This window comes from Mus musculus, chromosome 7 (assembly GCF_000001635.26).
Source record: "Mus musculus strain C57BL/6J chromosome 7, GRCm38.p6 C57BL/6J".
In the NCBI taxonomy this organism is placed as follows: Eukaryota; Metazoa; Chordata; class Mammalia; order Rodentia; family Muridae; genus Mus; species Mus musculus.
Window position 1 is genome coordinate 18602858 of NC_000073.6, and position 14243 is coordinate 18617100.

The 14243-nt window shown below is 46.1% G+C and overlaps 1 protein-coding gene across 1 annotated transcript; it reads right to left on the bottom strand.

Moving 5' to 3' along the window:
* Positions 1–3485: 3485 nt before the first annotated feature.
* Positions 3486–13644, bottom strand: Psg23 (pregnancy-specific glycoprotein 23). Its single transcript, NM_020261.4, has 5 exons — positions 13387–13644; positions 11603–11959; positions 9131–9490; positions 7540–7890; positions 3486–4338 (listed from the first exon to the last, which is right to left on the bottom strand). The coding sequence occupies exons 1-5, from the start codon at positions 13448–13450 to the stop codon at positions 4055–4057; spliced, it is 1416 nt and encodes a 471-aa protein (NP_064657.2). The 5' UTR covers positions 13451–13644; the 3' UTR covers positions 3486–4054.
* Between the last annotated feature and the right edge of the window lie 599 nt (positions 13645–14243).

The following is a 14243-nucleotide window of genomic DNA, read 5'->3' on the forward strand; positions in this document are numbered from 1 at the left end:
AACATCTTGGAGTCTCCAAGGCAGGTTCAATGTTACAGCTTCTTGTTTTAATGTCTGGGATCCACACATGGTCTTTTGGGCTCCTCCAAATGGCTAGTATCACTCCTCCAGTTTTGTGCTCTGTAGCAATCTAAGCTCAGGTGGATCTACTCCACTGCTGCTTCTCTTCTTGGTGGTCATCCTATGGTACTGACATCTCCAAATCCCTGGGATACCACATTTTCTGTATCCATTCCTCTGTTGAGAGACATATGGATTCTTTTCAGTTTCTGGCTATTATAAATAAGGCTGCTATGAATATAGTGGAGCATGTGTCCATATTAGAAATTGGAGCATCTTCTGGATATATGTCCAGGAGAGATAGATTTTATTTTTGATGATTATGAAGTACCCCTCCCTGTATTTTTTAATTACTTTGAGTTGGAAGTCGATATTACTCAATATTAGAATGTCTAAAACAGCTTGTTTCTTCGGACCATTTGCTTGGAAAATTGTTTTCCAGCCTTTTACTCTGAAGTAATATCTGTCTTTGTCCCTGAGGTGGGTTTCCTGTAAGCAGCAAAATGTTGGGTCCTGTTTGTATAGCCAGTCTATTAGTCTATGTCTTTTTATTGGGGAATTGAGTCCACTAATATTATGAGATATTAAGGAAAAGTAATTGCTGCTTCCTTTTATTTTTGTGTTAGAGTTGGGATTCTGTTCTTGTGCCTGTCTTCTTTAGGTTTGTTGAAGGATTACTTTCTTGCTTCTTCTAGGGCATAATTTCCATCCTTCTGTTGGTGTTTTCCCTTTATTATCCTTTGAAGGGCTGGATTCATGGAAACATATTGTGTGAATTTGGTTTTGTCATGGAATACTTTGATTTCTCCATCTATGGTTATTGAGAGTTTTGCTCTGTATAGTACCCTGGGCTGGCATTTGTGTTCTCTTAGTGTCTGTATAATATCTTTCCAGGATCTTATGACTTTCATAGTCACTAGTGAGAAGTCTAGTGTAATACTAATAGGCTTGCCTTTATATGTTATTTGACCTTTTTCTCTTACTGCCTTTAATATTCTATCTTTATTTAGTGCATTTGTTGTTCTGATTATTATGGGTTGGCAGGAATTTCTTTTCTGGTCCAGTCCATTTGGAGTTCTGTAGGCTTCTTGTATGTTCATGGGCATTTCTTTCTTTAGGTTAGGGAAGTTTTCTTCTATAATTTTGTTGAAGATATTTACTGGCCTTTTAAGTTGAAAATCTTCAGTCTCATCTATACCTATTATGCTTAGGCTTGGTCTTCTAAATGTGTCCTAGATTTCCTGGATGTTTTGGGCTAGGATCTTTTTTGCATTTTCTTTGATTGTTGTGCACATGTTCTCTATGGAATCTTCTGCACCTGAGATTCTCTTTTTCATCTCTTGTATACTGTTGCTGATGCTCGCATCTATGGTTCCTGATTTCTACTTCCATTATTAGATCTTGGATGGTTTTGTTCAATTTTATCACCTGTTTGGTTGTGTTTTCCTGTAATTCTTTAAGGGATTTTTTTTTGTGTTTCCTCTTTAAGGACTTCTATCTGTTTAGCAGTGTTTTCCTGTAATTCTTTAAGGACTTCTACTTGTTTAGCAGTGTTTTCCTGTATTTCTTTTAGTGAGTTATTAATGACCTTCTTAAAATCCTCTACCAGCATCGTGGGATATGATTTTTTAATCCAAATCTTACTTTTCGGGTGTGTTGGAGTATTCAGGACTCACTGTGGTGGGCAAAATGGGTTCTGATGATGCCCAGTCGTCTTGGTTTCTGTTGATAAGAGTCTTATGTTTGTCTTTCATCATGTGGTAATCTCTGATGTTAGATGTTCTAGCTGCCTCTGGCTGGAACTTATCTTCCTGTAATTCTTTAGCCTCTGTCAGCACTCCTAGGAGTCCAACTGTCTCCTGAGTCCCAGTGATCAGAGTACTCTCTGCAGGCAAGCTCTCCTCTTGCAGGGAAGGTGCACATAAGTCTGGAGCTCAGATCCTCCTCCTGAGTCCTGGAGTCAGAGCCCTCCCTGGAGGCCAACTCTCCTGTGGTGGGGAAGATGCCCAGAGGTCTGGGTCTCAGCTCTGCCTTCTAGCTGAGGATGAAGGCCCGAAAAGACCCTGTCCAAGAAGCTCTGTTGCTTTTGCTACCCATGTACTCTTCTGCTTAGACTGGTTTCAATGACCCCAAGATCCTGGGTGTGCTAGGGCCCCCTGAGTTCACACCCAAGATGGCACGGGGTTAGCGCCAACCAGAACGAACCTCAGCCAATAGTCAGGCAGGTTTCCTTTGTCCCTGTTCCTGCTGGCACAAGACCCTCCAGGATTTTTTGGAGCAGATGTTGCATTCCACTCACCAGGGATCTCAAGATCCTGGGTGTGCTAGGGTGCCTACAGCATGGAGAGTCCTCTAGGGACCTTGGGACCCTCTGTCGAATACAAGCCCAAGATGGTGCTTTCTACTTTGGACTTTTAACATTTGTTCAGACTACTATAGACTATGGGGACTTGGGAAGTTGAAATAAATGTACTTTTTATTATGCTATGTTTAGGTATTCCCCACCCCCCATACACTGATATGTTTAGACAAGCCTATGAAGAACAGGGAGTGGAATGTGATGTTTTATATATGTTTGTCCCAAGGAGTGGCACTACTGGAGGTGTGGCCTTGTTGGAGTAGGTATGTCACTGTGGTTGTGGATTTTAATACCCTGTCCCTAGCTTCCTGGAAGTGAGTATACTGCTAGCAGCCTCCAGATAAAGATGTAGAACTCTCAGCTCTGCTGCAACATGCCTCCATGGATGCTGCCATGCTCCTGCCCGAATGATAATGAACTGAATCTCTGACCTGTAAGCCAGCCACAATTGAATGTTGTCCTTTCTAAGACTTGCAAGGTCACGGTGTCTGTTCACAGCAGTAAAACACTAAGACAACTGTCAACCTCAGTTCTCCCTTTTGGTTCAGCAAAAGCTTGAAACTTAATGTTCATTAGCAACAAATGGAACACTTTACCCTTGGGCTGCACTGTGCAACAATAGTGAGCAGAGCAGTGTGAGGAGGGTACCAGCAGCTTGAAAAAAATGGACACAGACATTGTGGTACCATATGCTCCATGGAATACTATGGAACTATTAAAAATAAAGAAATCATTAATTTGAAGACACATGGATGGAACTTGAGAATAACATACTGAATGAAGTAAACCAGTACCAAGATGGCATGCATGGTATGTATTCACTTATAAATAGATATTAGCCAAAAAATAAAAGATTCACACACTACACTGCACTGACCCAAAGAAGTTAAACAAGTTGGAAGGCCAAGGGTGTATGCTTGAATCTATTGTAGAAGTGGGGAAAATAATAGGTGGAAACAGATAGAAAGAGGGAATTGGGTAGGAGAGGAGATGTGGGAGGAAATGGAGGTCTTATTCGCGTTCTCACGACCGGCCAGGAAAGAACACAACAAACCAGAATCTTCTGCGGCAAAACTTTATTGCTTACATCTTCAGGAGCAGGAGCGCAAAAACCCAAGCCCCAAAAACGAAAGCCCCCTTCTAACATCTTTAGGAGCCAGAGCGCCAGAGCGCGCCAGAGCGCGCCAGAGCGCGCCAGAGCGCCAGAGCAAGAGCTCTATTGTTTACATCTTTAGGAGCAAGCGAGCAGGCGCCAGAGCCAGAGAGAGAATGGCGGAAACCCCGTCCCCTTTAAGGAGGAGTTATCCTTCGCTTAGGACGCATCACTCCCTGATTGGCTGCAGCCCATGGCCGAGCTGACGTCACGGGAAAGGCAGAGTACAAGTAGTGGTAAAATACCCTTGGCACATGCGCAGATTATTTGTTTACCACTTAGAACACAGGATGTCAGCGCCATCTTGTGACGGCGAATGTGGGGGCGGCTCCCAACATGGAGGGGTTCAGGATCAGGTATGGGGAAGGATAGGAGACATGGCCAACTGTCCATGGGAAAGAATGGAAATCTGTAACTGGCAGGGGTAGGTAGGTGTGGACATCTCAATACAGAAATGCCTCTGCCCTGCTATAGTATGAGAGTCACTCATTCATCACGGCCAGGCTGACTGGGAGACTGGTCTTAGAGTTGGCTGGGTTGAAGGCCTCACATTGATACTCTCCACCATCCTCCTTCCTCACAGTATGTATCCTGAGTTGACACTTTGACGGGGACAGGCTCATCCTCTCTGTGAGCTGCAGACTCTGCTTATTGAAGAGCCAACGGATGGAGACCCCAGTGTTGTCTGAGAAGCAAGTGAAGACCACTGAGCTCTGTACTCTAACTGTAGTTTCCGAGACTCTCATGACAGGCTGTGTCACAAGCTCTGCAAAGAAAAAGAAGAGGGGACCAAATGACATTCATCTTTCAGACAACTCAAACAGCCCCTCTATAGCTCACACTGAATAAAGCATCCAGGAAGGAGAAATTGAAGCTGTGACTATAGATATATCTTGTGTTTTGCATCTGCAACCTACAAACTGTATGATCCTGACTCAGCCACTGAGGTTGATGTGCCTCAATTTACCTGAAGTAGGACACTCTGTACATGATCATTGCACTGACTATGAGTTATGATTAGGTATAAGCAATGTTCTGACTTGGGGATGGGGGAGCTGCTCACATCAGCAGAATCTGTTCCACTTACCCTAGGCTGAATTCCTGAGAATAGAGATGGATGGAGAACTGTCAACTTTGTCCCTTCTCTTGGGGACATTATTTTTATCTGAGTCTCCTATGTCCATCAGAGCACTTGACTTCTGTCCTGGCACCTCTGCATTGAGACTCAGGAGAAGGAGGTACACAGGTGACATATATAACTGCAGCTGTTATGGTGGTAAACAGCTGACCCTATACCCTATAGGACATGGTAACTAAGCCAAACCTTGAACCTGTTAGCTCTAACAGGAAGTTCAGTGCTAGCCCAGAGGAGCTCTCTATGGACACCTAGAGTTGTGTCTGGATCATTGGCTTCCTGATGCTCCTCTTACTGATTCAGTAGTGACCTGAACCATGAAGGGAGGGGGAACACAGACTTAAAGGGAAGATAAAAGGGAAAAAGAAAAATCCGTCAATATTGAGACCTTTGTTTTGGGGGGAAAGGCAGGGTCACCTGACCAGAGAAGCTTAGATCAATCACTCAGTGGAGGTGGATGGGAGTGTCTGCACAAGTCAAAGGGATTGAGCAAATGACCTCAATGCCCTCGGTGGGACTACCTGTATGTTCCTTCCTCTGTGGGGAAATATATCCTCCTGTGTCTCCACCCTCACTGTCATCACAAGCCTGTTCTTCCTCAAAAGATATGGGTTGCAGGCAAACTTTCTCTCAATTTTTTTCTTCCTCTAGAGACCCCAGGTTTTTGCGTCCCAACCACCATTCAGGCCCAGTCAATAGCTGACTTCACTTCAAGCCTTCATTATCTGTTTTCCAGCCCATTACACCTAAAGCCTTGTTAGAAAAAAAATCTAATTTGATATTTTAAGAAGGTCCAAAGCCTACACAGGTTCAGATGCCTATGGGTAGATAGGCAGATGTCCAAAGATCTTGCATGTCCAAGTGCTAATGAAATTCTCATATTTGGACCTACTGACACTGGTTAAACCTCCAGCCCAAATTATCACACAAAGGTGTCTATAGTAGACATGATTATGGATGTGTACAGGTACAGGCGTACACCATTCTGAGTGTATGCTTATGGACAGGTCACAGCACCTAGATGGAAGTCAGAGGTCAACTTGAGAGACCCTTCCTCATCTTTCTGCCTTAGGAGATTCCAGCAAGTCTCTGAGCTCCCCTCCTCCCACACAGTGAGGCACTGCCCTCCTCACCAGTGAGCAGAAGACAATACCACAGGGTGCAAGCATTGCAGAGAAGTACACAGTAGGCCAAAGTGATTGCAGCTGCCTGCTCTGCCCTCCCTCTGTGGAGAACAGCATTTGCTCCAGCACTGCCCACAAGCTCTGCAGTCTTCATCCCTCTGAGCTCAGCCTCCACCTAGGCAGGAGCCCTTCCCAGGGTGATGCTGAGGGTTGTCATGGATGGTGCCAAACTCAAGGCTGATAATCATCTCTGTACCCTGGGGCAGCAACACCTCACCACAGGACTGCCCTTGCTGTGTTCTCCCAATGTGTCCTTTATGACACAGGATCCTAAGCTGCCCTTTGTTCTCAATGCTGTGGAATCTACTCCCTGCAGGAAGGTGACAAGATGCCTGGGACATCTGGGAAGGGACCTGCTGGCTGAGGTCTAGAAAAGCAACAGGTCCATTCTCACTGGAGTCACCAGTCAGGGTACATTGTCATGAGTCCTAGGAGCAGTTGTGTGGGGAGTTTCTTGTGACTTTGAAGGAGGTCACCTAGACCTCCGAGAGAGGAAAGTGACCCCATAAACCTAAGGAGGGTTTCAGAGGGACCCTCAGCATCCTGTGCTACCTGAGCCTCACTTAGGGTCTGCTCATGTCCTTTCAGGGAGGCAGCTGTCCTCTGTCAATGGATTCCCTATGGAATATACCAGGGAGAGCTGGGAACATGTTAACACAGTATGCTCTGACAGAGTAATGTGCTTAGTATGTCTGAAAGACTGCCCATGAAAACACAACATCTGTAGGGTGAGGTATGGAGCAAGGCTACACCTCAAGTGCCCGGTTTCCAGAATAACTTTTCTGAGTTTTCTGCCATTCCAAGCATGGCAAGAGCCTCAGGAGACTGGGCAGACTCTGAAGTCTTGGGCTATGTTACTTCACCATCTAGTGATCAGCAACGGAATAGCACCTCATTCTTGGTGCTCTCCAGTTAACAACTCTTTAATTGTTAACCTGCAGGAGAGAAATGCAGGAGATACACAACAGAGAAAGAACACCTGCCAGAAGGACCTGTGTCAATTGTCCATCACCTTTGAGACCCTGGCCTTCCTACGACATCTCATAAGGCCGTCCAAACAGCTAGTTAATGCCCTGGAACCCAGATTGTCCTCTCCATCAATGCATTCTTGGATGTGTCTCTGTGGAAGATGTCCAGGGGAACTATCATAACTGTGGCTCTCATGACAGTGTACTGGATGGTGACACATGCCATGACAGCCTTGTACCATATCTGCTCTAACAGTAATCCAAAGCCAACCAATAACATAAATGTTCCCATTGTCACCTGCAATCTAAACTTACAGAGATTTGTTTCCAGGCCTCCTGGTGCTCTGTGTGGGGACTCCACAGCTTCCTCAGCTATGGCTTATCTGACACACATGGAGTCTATATCAGAGATATGGGCATGGTAAGAGACCCAAGGGTCAGGGCAGAATCTGACATTCTTGGGCTGAGTTTATCCAGCACAGGATGGGTAATTCTGCATTAAAAGACAGGTGACAGGTTCTGATCTAATGCTGTTGGACCACCCCATGTATGCCCTGCAGTAAGTGCCAAAAGGACACAGTGTAGTGGGGGAGAGAGCAGGCACAGCCCACTCTTCAGAGTCCACTAATGAAGTAGGGTAAGCCACACCCAACAGGGGAAAGCAATAGATAATCACTTACTGTAGATGTTGACTTGAACATGCACTGTTTCAACTCTCATATTGCTGTCTATTGTTACTAGTGTGTACAAGCCAGAGTCTTTCTCAGTGACATCCTGGAGCAGCAGGGATCCATTAGTGTACCCTATCTCTCTTCGGCTGTATGCACTGCCGCTGATGATGGACTTCATTGCTTTGCTATATTCTACAATTTGAAAGGATGGAGTGCTATCCACACCCTTGTACCAGGAAAAGGTTTGCAGATCTTCTGGTAGATTATGGACCTGGAGAAGAACACTTTCCCCTTCAGCAGCATGCGGAGTCACTGGATCGATCCTGAGTTGGGCAGAGTCAAGAGGGTCACAGCACGGGGCTGGAAAGGAAAGGAGAAAAGTCATCACATAGGTTCATCGTGCTCCGTGGAAAGATGGTGACCTGCATCCTGAGCAGATGGATTCTTCACTCAGCCTAGACAGGTCTGTGGGTGTGTCTATCTAACCTGGTGGAAGTCAACAACATGGCCTCCATCCCCTCAGTGCCACAGAACCTGTCATTTCCTCTGCATGGAGCTCTCTCCTCAGTGTCTCCAGGGCTGCCCCTCACTGCCCTCAGTCAAACACTGCACACACTCATGCACACTGGGCTTTGAGATGATGCCTCCCTCTGACCTTGGTCTCTGCACACCCTGCATATTCACTTCCTGACTTTTCTCATTTCCTTTGTACCTGCACTCAGCTTCTGACCTCACTTTCTACATGTTCTTCCTGCTCTTCCTGCTGACCCCAGGACTAGGGCTGAGTGAGGGCTTGGAGCAGGCTGCTCTTCCTAGCAGGCCCTAGATTATGCTGTCAGGCTTTATGTCAACTTGACACAAGCCTGAGTCATTTGAAGCAGGGAGCCTCAACTGAAAATACAAATACCAGAATGGCCACTGGGCATGTCTATAGCACATCTTTTAACTGGTAATTGATGTGGGAAGGACTAGCCCACTGTGAGCATTTCCACCCCTGAGGCCATAGACCCATGTGCTATAAGGCAAGGATGAGCAAGGTGTGAGGAGATATGCAGGAGCAAGAAACCCTCCATTCTTTCTAAAACTATGCTGGGTTACTTTGATTTCTTCTGTTGTTTTTTATTTGTTTGTTTTGTGTTATTTTGTTTTTTATGAAAGTCTACTGTTTCATGATAATAAAAACACTGGATTGATATAGACAGCCATAAACCATTGTATACTGTCTGCTCAGAGCAGAAGTATGTGTCAAGTCCTGATGAATTGGAACCCAAGACATTTTTAGTCAAGCCTGGGACAGACTACGGGACCTGAGTTTCCTGTTGCTCACCACTCTGTGTAGACTCCACACTTTCCTTGTGTGCATTGCAAAAACCTCAACAGACAGAGCAGTCTGGAATCTTAGGTCCTCCGAGATACAAGTGGATGTCAGAAAGCTGAGTCTGACCCATGGGCATTTCTCTCCTGCATGTGAGACCTGCACACAGTGGTCAAACCCCAAAGTAGCAATAAAAGTGCAGACAGGAGGTAGTCCATGCCAGCAGTGACAGTGCTCCTGGTAGAAGCCCCACCCAGCACTGAAGGATCACAGAGAATCACTTACTGTCCACCTGAAGGTAAATGTGTGCTAGTTCCATTTTCCAATATCGATTCACAGTTTGTAGGGTGTAGAATCCAGTGTCTTTCCAGGTGACATTCTGGAGCAGCAGGGATCCATTGCTGTACACTATCTCTCTACCGCTGTGGGCAGGGCCTGGATCGCTTAAATTCTTGAGTGTTCTGTACCGGACAATCTCAACCTTGTGAATCATAATCACCCCTTTGTACCAAAAAAATAATTGAAGATACTCTGGAAGATTGTGAACACGGAGAAGAACGCTTCCTCCTTCAGCAACGCTGGGCGGCACTGATTCAATAGTGAGCTTGGCAGGGAAGGAAGGACGCCCACAGGTGAAATGAGACGCTAGAAGGGAAGAGAGATCCACTGATATCAGGACTTTCATATTTGACTGAGATGGCACCCTGTGTCCTCATCAGCTGTGTCCATAGCTCAGCTGAGGTGTGTGAGTGTGGGTCTCCCTTTCATACTTGGTGGAGGTCACCACATTATCTCCATGTGCTCCGTGTCCCTCACTTGTCATTTCCTCTCTATGATGCTCTCTCCTTGGGTGTCTACACTGCCCTTCTTTATTCCCCTCAGATCCCTGCTCACACTCAGTGTAGATGGTTTTGGAGTGCTGCCTCCTGACCCCTTCCCCAGCATCCTGTCTTCACTCTCTGACTCTATTATTGTATTTCTGTTCCTTTAATGGTTCACTTGGACACCTGATTACCTTCTAGCTTTCTTTACTTGTCGGTCTTCCTGTCCACTAGGGCTAGAGAATTGTGAGACCCAGTAGTGGTCTTCTTTTTTTTTTTAAGAAAGGCTGCCTAAAAACACATCAGATATCTGTGGGGAACCAATAAACGATTGAATGAATGAATAAATGAATAATGTCTCAGGACCATGCATTTTCATAGTCACATTCATATGTTTTTGGTACAGTGTTCAAAATTACATTACCTTTGGGTTTTTTTGTTACATTCTGGGGGTGCGGGTGGCACACTTGCACAGGCTAACACTCGCCCACAAGATTGCGCCTTACTACTCTATGGGTGTTTCTCAGTGGTTGGCGGTGGTTACAGGACACCTTCCCTAGGTGGAGGTCAGAAGACAACTTGCATTCACTGCTTCAAAGGTTGTCAGACCATGAAGTAAATGCAGATATCCACTGAGCCATGTCACTGATCAACACCAGGTGGAATTTTTTTGGGACTTCACAGCTGAGAGCATCAGACTTCAGAACACTGTGTTCATGCTGATTAACTGTGGGTGCGAACACTCTCCCCCAGCCCATACTTCTTCACCAAGAGTCTCCAGCTGCTGCTAAACCTCTGTCCCACTGTGGCTTCTCTCCTACAAACCCTGAGACTCCTCTCAGGTCATTGAGTTCCTGAGGAGACTCCAAAGGATAGCTGAGTCCTCTCTCCTCACACTCTGTAAAGTGTGGGCTCCTCACGAATGATTAAGAGGCCCTGACAGGTGTTACAAACTTTGCAGAGAGTACACAGGGGGCCTCCCTGGACTATGGTCTGATGTGTCCTTTGCTGTATCATATCTGGTACAGCCCAGGTCCCCCATTCCTCATATACCTCAGGCTCCTCCACAACAGAAGCATCTTTCAGAAGCCCGTGGGCTTTGAGTGGGTAGCTCTGTGTTCTCTACCCTGTGCACTCTCTGGACTACCCACCAACCCTCTCCTCTTGGCTCTTTCTTTTTAAGCCCTCCAAAGTACACAGTGACTGACAACCTTCTGAGTATCTCTGAGCACTGAGACAACAGCAAGTCAACCACAGGTAGCCCTCAGTTGTGTTCTAAACATGGGTCAGTCAGCAAAGAAGAGCTAGTTCCTGCACTCTCTGTGCAACACAGAAACCCAGGTGAGCACCCAGTCTGCCCTGTGTTCTCAGTGCTCTGAAACAATGGGATTTGCTTTCAGGAGGAAGGTGACAGATGTGTGTGAGGGATCCAAAGGGCCAACTGCATGGTGAGTGGTGAAGGGGACAGATCATTCTCAATGCAGGCACCAGTCAGGATTCTGAGGGAGTAGAAAGACCCAGGAGCAGATGTGTTAGGAGCACATGGCCTGACTGTGTGGAAAGAGGTGACCTGGGTCCCAGAAGAACTGCTCTGGGCTCCATCATCCCATGCAGGGTTTCAAGAAGGTGCTTCCACAGGTCCTTCTTTCTTCCCTCAAGGTCTTTCTCAAGGACAGTTTCCTTGAAGGAACTCAAGAGTCTAGACAGAGGCTGATGTCCTTGGCTGACTTGCCCACCCTGCATCCAAAGTGGAATCAAATGAGGGATTCTGCACAATTGGCATTGTTCTCTACCATGTGTGTCCTGCATTAAATGTTCAAGCACCAACATGGAGACACAGTGCAGAAGGGAAGGAGACACAGACCAGGCCTGATACTTCTATGTGCCGAGTGGAGGTACCCAACCCAGGACCGAGAGTTCACTAAGGATTACTTACAGTAGACCTGAAGAAATGTGGATGTATTTGATTCCAGTTCTCCATGGTTACTTATGGTTTGAAGAGTGTAATATCCTGTGTCCTCCTGTGTGACATTTTGGATCCATAGGGACCCGTTGCTGTACAATATCTCTCTATCACTGTGCTCAGGCCCTGTCATACTTGTGCTATAGTCCAGTAAATACACAGCAATTGTGAGCCTCCAATTTGTCAGTCCTCTGTACCAGGCAAAAGCTAGAAGATTCTCTGGCAGATTGTCAACTTGTAGAAGAATATTCTCTCCTTCAACTACGTGTTGTGGTGACTGGATGGTGACACTAGCAGTGGTGGACAGAAGCCAGCAGGTCAAGAGGGAGGCTAGAAGGGAAGAGAAATAAGCCAACAATCATGAGCAGGTGTAAGCATCCCTCAGCTTATGCCTATCGGTAGGGGTGTGCCCATAATAGAGATGAGCACCATAACCCCATGCCCTCAGAGGGTGTCGTTTCTGCTCTGTGGAATCCTCTACTCAGGTGTCCCCATATCACTCTTCATAGAAACAGTATCTGTTGTGAAGAAAAGGAGCTCTCTGACCTTCTCCTGCTCTTTCTCCTACTCCTACTCTTCCTCTCCTGCCCACAATCCTCACTTTTTAAATTCTTTTCTAGTCTATATGCAGTTCTATCCAATCATTGATTCTCTCCTCTGAATACTCTGATTTCTGGTTCACTAGAAAAGGCTTTCTGAAGACAACCATTGGAATTATCCTTTTGGAATGTTCAGTTGCTGAAAAGAACTCAGAAAATAATGGGAGTGAAAAGGAGGGGAAAAACAAAGAAAACAGGAAGGAAGGAAGGAAGGAAGGAAGGAAGAAAGAAAGAAAGAAAGAAAGAAAGAAAGAAAGAAAGAAAGAAAGAAAGAAAGAAAGAAAGAAAGAAAGAAAGAAAGAGAAGGAGAGGAAGGGAAAAGGGAAGGAAGGAAGGAAGGAAGGAAGGAAGGAAGGAAGGAAGGAAGGAAGGAAGGAAGGGGGAGTAAAGAAGGAAGGAAGGAAGGAAGGAAGGAAGGAAGGGAGGGAGGGAGGGAGGGAGGGAGGGAGGGAAGGAGGGAGGGAGGGAGGGAGGGAGCCAGGGAGGAAGGGAGGAAGGAAAAGGAAAGGAAAGGAAAGGAAAGGAAAGGAAAGGAAAGGAAAGGAAAGGAAAGGAAAGGAAAGGAAAGGAAAGGAAAGGAACGGAAAGGAGTAAAGGAGGAGGGAGAGATATCTGCATGGATTCATCTCTGCGGTTCCTAGGTTTGGAACAATTGACAATCATTATATTCAAGTGTGATTTCATAATTCTCTATTGTATGTTTGGGTTTTGGAAGGCTTGTGTCTCAGTGTACACATTGTGGGTGCATGACACACACCTGTGTAGGGCAGAACAGAGCCTGCAGGAGCCTTTATCTCCATCTACCCTGTGAGAGCAGAGGAATAAATTCAGAATGGCATGTCTCCACACACTGAGCAATCTCATTGGCCCTCCCAGGTTTGACTCCTCTTTGGAGATTCGCCATGTCAAGGTGGGGAGCATTGGAATTCCAATGCTAGCCAATGTGACTGATATTGAATAGGGGCACCTGATGCTTTTCTCTCTCCTCATCAGCTCCTTTCTGCTCAGAGCTTCCTGTTGCTGAGCCTCTGTCCCTCGCTGCACCTTCTTTGCCCCAAATACAAACAGACACCCAAGTCTTCTCTAGACATCTCACCTACAGAAGACTTTGGGCTTCTGAGTTCCCTATCCCACACATTCAGATAGTTGGAAGCTTACCTGTGAACAGGACCCTCTGCCAAGGGATAAGGACATTGGTGAAAAGTTCAGAGGTCACTCCCATATCTCTTCAACTGTACTGGCCTTTCTCTGAGGAAAAAACCCTTCAGCTCCAGCAAGGCACCTGGCCTCTGCTGTCCTTTCTCCTTCTGAACTGAGTTTTCTCTCAGGCAGGAGAACTTCACAGAATCCTATGAGCTGTGGGTGGTGTGGTCTGTGACCACAGCACTGCTCAGTCACTTCCACTCTCAGTACTGCACCTCATCTTTCTCACATTTTCTCTTTTTATGTTTCTTCTCCAAAATGACCTTGTGCAACAGGGCTGATAAGCATCGACATGATTGCTTCAGAGAACAATGATTAATCCAGGTGCTGACATCTGCTGACTCCTGGACGTGGGTCTGTCAGCATCAAAGAGGGAGCCTCTATCTTCCCTAAGTGTCCCTGAGACTCAAAGATTGCCAATGAGAGCTCCCAGTCTGCCCTGTGTCCTCAGTGCACTGGGAAAATAGGATTTCTCAAAAGGAAGGTGACACAGAAGTCAGTGAGGTTTGGAAGGTACCAGCTGTGTGATGACTGGGAATGAAAATAAACCCTTTATCACTAATTTAACCAGTCAAGTTCCTGACCCAAGACAGAGTCCCAGGAGCAACTGTGTGAGGAATTTCATTTTCTTGGTGTTGCTAAAGAAGTGACCTGTATGTCCTGGAAAGCCTGTGGGCTCCTCTTATGAACTGTTTGCAGGCAACATTCCAGCATTATGGGTTGGTTGAACTGTGTGTTGGCTGAGCCCAACTGCCCTCTGGTCTTCCTGGGTCACCTATGTCCTTTGTCTGGGAGATCCTGCAGCAAAAGTC

Coding starts and splice junctions, on each gene's coding strand:
- Psg23 (NM_020261.4), bottom strand. CDS start 13,450: ATGGGAGTGACCTCTGAACTTTTCACCAATGTCCTTATCCCTTGGCAG. Junction 7,891..9,130: donor CATTTACCTTCAGGTGGACA/GTAAGTGATTCT, acceptor TTTCCTTTCCAG/CCCCGTGCTGTGACCCTCTT. Junction 4,339..7,539: donor TGTTCAAGTCAACATCTACA/GTAAGTGATTAT, acceptor TTTTCTTTGCAG/AGCTTGTGACACAGCCTGTC.